At 55.7% G+C, this 7,722-nt stretch overlaps 1 protein-coding gene across 1 annotated transcript; it reads left to right on the top strand.

Annotated features, from left to right (window-relative positions):
• Window positions 1-5,936: 5,936 nt before the first annotated feature.
• On the top strand, window positions 5,937-7,145 carry LOC134562321 (olfactory receptor 14A16-like). The gene is made up of 2 exons (XM_063419703.1): window positions 5,937-5,982; window positions 6,513-7,145. Exons 1-2 carry the CDS (start codon window positions 5,937-5,939, stop codon window positions 7,133-7,135), a joined length of 669 nt encoding a protein of 222 aa, XP_063275773.1. The 3' UTR covers window positions 7,136-7,145.
• Window positions 7,146-7,722: the final 577 nt, after the last annotated feature.

Here is a 7,722-nt window from a genome sequence, read left to right as displayed (position 1 = left end):
TGGCTTGGATGTGAGGAGAAGGTTTTTCCCCCAGAGGCTGCTGGGGCACTGAACAGGCTCCCAGGGAAGGGTCCCAGCTCCAGGGCTCTCGGAGCTCCAGCAGCGTTTGGACAGTGCTGCCAGGCCCAGGCTGGGATTGTTGGGGTGTCCTGAGCAGGGCCAGGAGCTGGACTGGAGGATCCTGAGGGGTCCCTCCCAGCTCAGCCAATTCTGTGGTTCTGGGATCCCATGGGAATGGGAATGGGATGGAAAATGGTTGCCATGGCAACGGACTCTGTCTCCAGGGCTGAGCTGGTGTCCATGGCAACCACCCCGGCATGGGGTCTGCATGGAGATGCCAAGGGACTGAGCATGGCAACAGGGGCTGGGGTGGTTGCCATGGAAACTGACCATGGCAACAGGGGCTGGTGGTGGTTGCCATGGAAACTGACCATACCAAGAGGGGCTGGTGGTGGTTGCCATGGAAACTGACCATAGCAATGGGCCCTAGAGATGTTTTCTTTCTCAGGAACTGAGTTGTCACAGCCCCTCAGAGGGATTCCAAGGGCACTTTCCAGGAGTCTCCAGGCTGTCCAAGAGCTGGAATGTCACAGGCACAGACAGGGGCTCCATGGAGACCTCCCAGGGCTTTCTGGGCATGGTAAAGAGCCCTGTGGTCACAGGCAGTCACAGCCATTCCATGGGGACATCCCAGGGCACCTGGGGCTGCAAAGGCCCCCATCTATCACAGGCACTCACGGGGGTCCACGGTGACATCCCAGGAGTCCCCAGGCTGCCAAAGAGCCGGGATGTCCCAGACACTCACAGGGCTTCCTGTCATGGGCACAGTGGGAGCTTCAGGCAAAAGCTTTATTTCTTCAATGGAGAAACTCCTGCTGAGTCATGAGCTGGAGAAATTAAACCCAAGATCAAACACGGATCTTCAGACACTTCCAGGATGAGCAGACTTTTAAAATTCTGCCTAAGAGAGGAGACTGGGAGCAGCTGGATTCAATCTTAGCCCCAGACTTTGTCAAAGGTTTGTGTATAAAGACTGGACAGGTTGAATTGAACTATAATGCCATTTGTCCCATTGGATTACTGATGGAATACCAGATATAATTCTATAAATACAGCTATGATTGTTCATGATCAGGATTAGACAGAAAGATTTATTCACACTATAGAGGAAATTAAAGAAAGGGTAATTTACTCCATGGTGTAGGAGCTATAACAATTATTAGAATATACTGCTCTAGGGAGCAATTTTGAAGTAAATAGGACCTTGTTGGAGTTGCTTGAGCCCATTGCAGGCAGAGCCTCCTGCTCCAGCAGGAACTGCCTTTCCTGTGCCAGGACCAGGGCAGATCCCACTGCAGGAAAAGCCCCAGGCCAGCCCCAAGACAGTGAAGGGCTCGGGCACAAGGGCAGAGTGCCGTGCTGGGAGCTGTGCCAGGGAGAGCCTGAGGCACCAAAGGCTCCTTGGCAGCAGCAGCTGCTTCCAGGCCATGGCCAGAAGCCTCCCTTGGCACCCGGGCCTGGTGGCCACCACTGCAGAGCTGCTGGGCCAGGGCTCATTTCTGCCTGGGCTCTGCCCCAGCCCACAGAGTGTGACCTCAGCCCTGACTCTGGCACAGCCGCTGGGCCTGAGCCCTGCAAAGCCTCAAGGTCACCTGTGCCAGCCTGGCCCTGTCAGCCCCTGGGGCAGGGCAGGAAAGGCCAGAGAAGGGGCTGGGTTTGGCTGCTGCATGTGGGGTCCAGCAGAGACAAGGAGGAGTCAAGGCAGTGGATGGAGTGCACTGAGCAGCCCCTTCTCCCCATGCAGTCCTGGAATGGTTTGGGTGGGCAGAGCTCTGCAGTGCTCATCTCATCCAAAGCCCTGCCATGAGCAGGGACATCTCTCACCAGATCAGGTTGTTCAGAGCCCTGTCCCAGCTGCACTTGAATGTTTCCAGGGATGGGGCATTGACCACCTCCCTGGGAACCTGTCCTGGTGGATCACCAACCTCACCATCAAACATTTCCTCCTTAACCCTCCTCATCTGAACCTCCCTTCCTTTAGTTTAAATCCACCACCCTCTGTCCTACTGTGACAGGCCCTACTAAAACCTTTGTCCACCCCTGCATTCCCAATGAGCCGCGTTTCCATGGCAATTGCCAGGACAGGTGACCCAGGAGTGGTGTCCCAGGGAGGGTTGCCATAGAAACAGTGCCCAGCCCTGTCCCTTTCTGTCAGGCTGAGCTGGCCTTTGGCCCTGGCAGTGGCGTTTGCTGCTGGTTCCACGGCGCCTGAGCAGCCAGCGCAGCACAGGGCAGGTGGCCGTGGCACCAGCCCCAGCAAGGGATCCTCTCTGGCTCTGGGCACTGACACCAGCCCTGAGCAAGGGCCAGGGCAGGTTTCCATGGCAACCAACCATCCCAGCGGCTCCAGGCCTTGGTTGCCATGGACCAACCCAAGGAACGGGTCCCTGTGGCCGCTGCCAGGGCACCTGAGGGCACCAGCGAGTGTCACTGCAATTGTACCTGGAACAGCCCCGGCACCGCTTTGTCCTCAGGGTTGCCCTGGCAGCCAGGTCAGCAACAGCTCTGCCTGCAAGTGGCCACAGAACCTGGCTGCAGAAATGGCTCCTTGGGGTGCTGTCCAAGGGAACCTGAACTGATGGGGGTTGCCGTGGCACCCAAAGCCAGCAGTGGGGTCAGTGCAGTGTCCATGGCCAAAGCCCCTTGCCCAGGCCCAGTGCAGGGTGGGATGATGAGCCACCCTCACTACTGGCCCAGGGCAGGCCTGCAGTGCCTTTCCCCACAGCCTGTCTGCACACAAGCACTTCCAGGGCTCTCTGCATTTCCCTTGCCCTCACTCCTGGCTCACTCACACACCTCCCAAGAACTCCCCCTGCAGCTTTCAGCTGCAAGGAGTTCAAAGCTTGTCTGTCCTTCTGCAGTTGGTCTCATTCTGCCTTAAGCCAACTCTGGATTTGTGATTATTGTAAAACTTCCTGTGTGTCTAAAACATTCCTGGCATGGTTCTGCCTTGGGGAAGGGGAACCTCCTTGGTGGCACCTTGGGCTTGGCACACACTTGAGGAGATTGTCTGAAACTCAGGAGTTTGAGATAGATAAACAAGGAAGGAAACCCCTCTTTTCCTGAGAGCAGCCAGTTCTCCAAGCTAAGCAGATCCCAGGTGAGTGAGGAGAGACAGGATGGGGTTGGGGATGTGGAGCAAGGTTGTCCACACTGGGTCAGGCCTCAAGGCACAGCTTCTCTGACCTCGCCAGACCTCCTGAGGAAAGGCCCTGGGTCAGTATCAATCACAGAATGCTGCAATCACCTATTGTGCTATAGGAAAATAATAAAATACACCCTTTTAAATAGGTGTACATATCTTTTAGAAAATCTTTGAAATATTTCTCCATAACTGTAGCAGGAAACCTTCCTAATGAACTGCAGCAGACCAGAGGGAAATCAAGGCACAGCCATGGATTGTCAGGACTTGCTTGGTCCTAATGAGCCCTGTGGTGCATTTGGTGCTGAACCTTGGAACCTCAGGGCCTGAGAGGAGATTGCACAAACCTTCCCATGACTCAAAGTCAGAAGAAAAAACGGAAGTGTCTGGCAGCATTTACGGGACCCACTGAGGTCTATCCCAAACATAGGCTCTTCATGGAGTCTTTGGAGGAGAGAACTGGAGGCCAGAATTGCACAGAAACCTCTCAGACACTCAGTATGGGAAGGCAAATCCAAAGTACCTTAAACACATGAGTATCTCAAAGCATTAATGAGCCCTACTGAGTGTCATTACTGACAAAGCCTTTCAAGGGGCTAATTAAAGCAAATCATTGGAGGCCATGATTGCAGAAACTTCTCAGAGACTTTAAGGCAAAAGTTAAACCCAAAGTCCTTCGAAGAACCTGCAGTCCCTGGGAGCTTTAAGGAGCCCCCCAGGGCCATTCCTGACCAAGGCTCCCCAGGGACTCCTTCCAGCAGATCCTTGAGGCCACTGGGATGGGAGGAGGATGCTGAGGGCAGGACAAGGGGCTGACAGTGCCCAGCCTTGCTGGGGCTGTGCCAGGAGGCCCCAGGGCCTCAGGACAAGGGGTCTCCTCAAAGCTTTTGTGGCACAGAGGCTGCTGTGCCCCAGGGCACCAAGACTTGGCTTCTCTTTGTCCCCCCTGCCATCACTGCCTGCAGTTCTCTGCTCTGGCTGGGGTCTAGGGACACTTTCTCTGTCGTGTCCCTCAGTGGGACCCATTAAAACTTCAAGAAACTGTGGAGTTGGATTCTGGCTTGGAGTTCTGGAGAGGTTTCTTCAGCTCCCTCTCAGCACAAGCCCCAAGAGGGTCATTCAAGTCCTTGTGCTGTGTCTGTGCTGCTGAGCTGGGCCGGGCTCCTGGCACAGAGGACGATCCTGGCAACCAAGAAGAGCTTCAAAACACATTTCTCTTGATGAGCAGCTCTTCTCCCAGCCCAGCAGGGCTGGGGCTCTGCCTGCAGCCACCCCGGGCACAGCACAGAGGCACAGAGAGCTTAAATCCCTCAGGGCTGGGAAGGTGCTGAGAAGGGACTGGGGGAGAATCACTGCCAGCCCTTGACACAGGAACCTCTGGCTGCAGGACAGTGCAGCTGCAGCTCCTGCAGGGATCTCCTCAAGCTGGAACATCTCAATGCCTACAGACTCTGTGAGTACATTCCCTGATTATCTCTAGTGTGGAGTAGCCAGGGGTGCCCAGGGCTGTCCTGCAGAGCAGGGTCCTGCAGCCCAGGGCTCTGTGCTGGGGCAGGGACTCTGCTGCCTGCCAGGGACAGCTCTCAGCCAGCCCTGGGAGCTGCTGCCAGCACTGGGGGACAAGATCTGGGCAGAAGGAGACAGCTGGTGAAGTGTGGATGTGTTCTCCTTGTGTGGTGAGGATGCTGCATTGTTCTGGTCTGCTCCCAGCATGACATTTAACTCCAGAGCATTTCCAAGTAGACTATACAGGGAGCACAGCAAGGCAGGGGCTGCATAAAAGGGAAAATCCTGCTGTTTTTATCTACTACTCTCTGTTGCCTGGATGGGAAATTGCACATAGATTTTCATGTCTCAGTTCAGGTTGAGAAAAAGAAAACATTTTTCTCTCAGATCCTGATAAACCAGGCAGTGACAAAAATCAGAAGAGGGTCCCTTATAGGCAGCACCTGTGATGCTTTTCCAGCCTCCTCGGGGTTGCTCTGACGTTGCCATCAGAGCCTGCAGAGCCAGAGCTGGCCCTGGGCAGTGCCTGGGCTGGGAGGGGTCTGCAGGGCAGAGCTGAGCCCCAGGGCTGGGCTGGGCTCTGGCAGCACTGGCAGGGCCCAGCCCTGGGCACAGGGAAGCAGCTGCAGGCAGGGACAGCTCCAGGCAGCAGAGCCCTGGGCAGGCAGTGGGGGGAAAGTGCCTCCAAGCTGTGCTGGGATATTGAAAGGCTTCTCCAAATCAAACTATTCCACAATTACTTTTTACAGAACCCCATGCCAAGACACCACAAATGGGGTGTCCCAGCTCCTTCTACCCTGGGGGGCTCTGGGCAGGGCAGGCTGGCAATGAGCAAATCTCCTCCAGCAGTGCTGTGGGCAGGACCCTTGGTGTGTCCTGGGGATGCCATCCCAGCTGTGAGCTGCCTCCAGGGGACACTGGGGGACAGGAGTGTCCTTGGCCAAGAGTGAGGCTGAGACTGAGAAAGGCTGAGCCACTTTGCTCTGCTGTGGGAGGACAGAAGGAGGCAGAGAACGGCTCTCCTCACCCTTCATAGGTTCCAGCCAATGCTCTTGCACTGCACAGTTCTCTCTGATCTCCCTGGGCACAGCAGGAAACCCTCTCAAACTGCCTTTGGCCATCACCGTTCCTTAGCCCTGGCACAGGAGATGCTGCCAAGCTCGTCTGCCTCAGGAGCACTTTGGGCTGATGAAGTCCAGCCCCAGGACTGGCCCCTGTCCTTGTTCCCATGACCCCACTGCTGCAGAGCAGAGCTGACCCCTCGGTGTCCATGGGTAGAGCCCCTGCAAATCACAGCAACGGGGCCAGATCCCAGCAGAGCTGCAGGCACGGGGCTGAAGGAAGGGCTCTGAGAAAAGGAGAGCTGGGTGGCACAGCACAGCAGGGGCAGGGCTGGGAGAAAGGGCTTGGACATTGTCCAGCAAAGTCTCCCCTGCCTTGTCACTGTGTCCTCCTTCAACAGGACTCCATGGGCAGAGTGAAGAAATGTCCAACAGCAGCTGCATCAGCCCCTTCCTCCTCCTGCCATTGGCAGACACGCGGCAGCTGCAGCTCCTGCACTTCTGCCTCTTCCTGGCCATCTCCCTGGCTGCCCTCCTGGCCAACGGCCTCATCATCAGCGCCGTAGCCTGCGGCCACCTCCTGCACAGCCCCATGTTCTTCTTCCTGCTCAACCTGGCCCTCAGCGACCTGGGCTCCATCTGCACCACTGTCCCCAAAGCCCTGCACAATTCCCTCTGGGACACCAGGACCATCTCCTACACAGGATGTGCTGCTCAAGTCTTTTTCTTTCTGTTCATCTCAGCAGAGCATTTCCTGCTGACCATCCTGTGCTACGTGTCCATCTGCAAACCCCTGCACTACGGGACCCTCCTGGGCAGCAGAGCTTGTGCCCACATGGCAGCAGCTGCCTGGGCCAGTGCCTTTCTCACTGCTCTGCTGCTCACAGCCAATACATTTTCCCTGCCCCTGTGCCATGGCAATGCCCTGGGCCAGTTCTTCTGTGAAATCCCACACATCCTCAAGCTCTCCTGCTCACACTCCAAAGTCAGGGAGCATGGACTGATTGTGCTAAGTGCTTTTCTATATTTTGGCTGTTTTGTGTTCATAATTTTCTCCTATGTGCAGATCTTCAGAGCCGTGCTCAGGATCCCCTCTGAGCAGGGACGGCACAAAGCCTTTTCCACCTGCCTCCCTCACCTGGCTGTGGTCTCCCTGTTTCTCAGCAGTGGCACATTTGCCTACCTGAAGCCCCCCTCCATCTCCTCCCCATTCCTGGATATGTCAATGTCAATTCTGTACTCGGTTGTTCCTCCAGCCCTGAACCCCCTCATCTACAGCCTAAGGAACAAGGAGCTCAAGGCTGCAGTGTGGACACTGATCACTGGACGATTTCAGAAACATTTAACTGCTGGAAAATTTCTGTAAATCACTTGTAATTAAAGTCACCTTTTATACTTCTTCCTAATTTTGTTTTGGTGGTTCTTTTTCAGTGTTTCACTTTTGTAACAGTGTTCACAAGGAAATGTTGTTGTTTGTGTCTTTTCTGATGTTGTTTCTTTCAACCTTTGCCATGGTCCCAGACTGTGTCAATGAGAGGCTACATTCTCAGTGGCTTTAAATGAACTGAATGATCTCTCAGAAGAGTCTTCTGCAGAGATCCCTATTTTTTTCCCTTCTCTGTGGCTGCAGCAGCAGTGTCTGTGCACAGAGTTGGGGCAGATCAGTGCTGGCACAGCAGCTGTGCCCAGCAGCAGCAGCACTTGGTGTTGCCAGTGCTGCTGCCATGGCCCTGCCCCGCTGCCCTCCTGGCCCTGCTGTTGCTGTAGGGCCTGAGTGCTCTCGGGGCCGGGCACAGGGCTGGGGGTGGCAGTGCTGGGGCTGCAGCAGGGACAGGCCATGGGCACTGCTGGGGCAGCGCTGACGCCTCAGGCCAGGGCCTGGGGGCTGCAGGCTCCTTGCCCAGGCTCTCTCCAGAACACGCCCAGGCCAATGCTCAGCACAGAAAAGCCCCG

The sequence above is a fragment of the Prinia subflava genome, chromosome 27 (assembly GCF_021018805.1).
Source record: "Prinia subflava isolate CZ2003 ecotype Zambia chromosome 27, Cam_Psub_1.2, whole genome shotgun sequence".
Taxonomy (NCBI): domain Eukaryota; kingdom Metazoa; phylum Chordata; class Aves; order Passeriformes; family Cisticolidae; genus Prinia; species Prinia subflava.
The sequence above is the reverse complement of the archived record's forward strand: the minus strand, read 5'-3'. Positions and strand labels throughout refer to the sequence as shown.

Bases quoted from the DNA above. Each gene is read 5' to 3' on its own strand.
- LOC134562321 (XM_063419703.1), top strand. From the start codon at position 5,937: ATGACCCCACTGCTGCAGAGCAGAGCTGACCCCTCGGTGTCCATGG. The intron at 5,983-6,512 runs GTAGAGCCCCTG...TGTTCATCTCAG, and splicing joins TGACCCCTCGGTGTCCATGG to CAGAGCATTTCCTGCTGACC.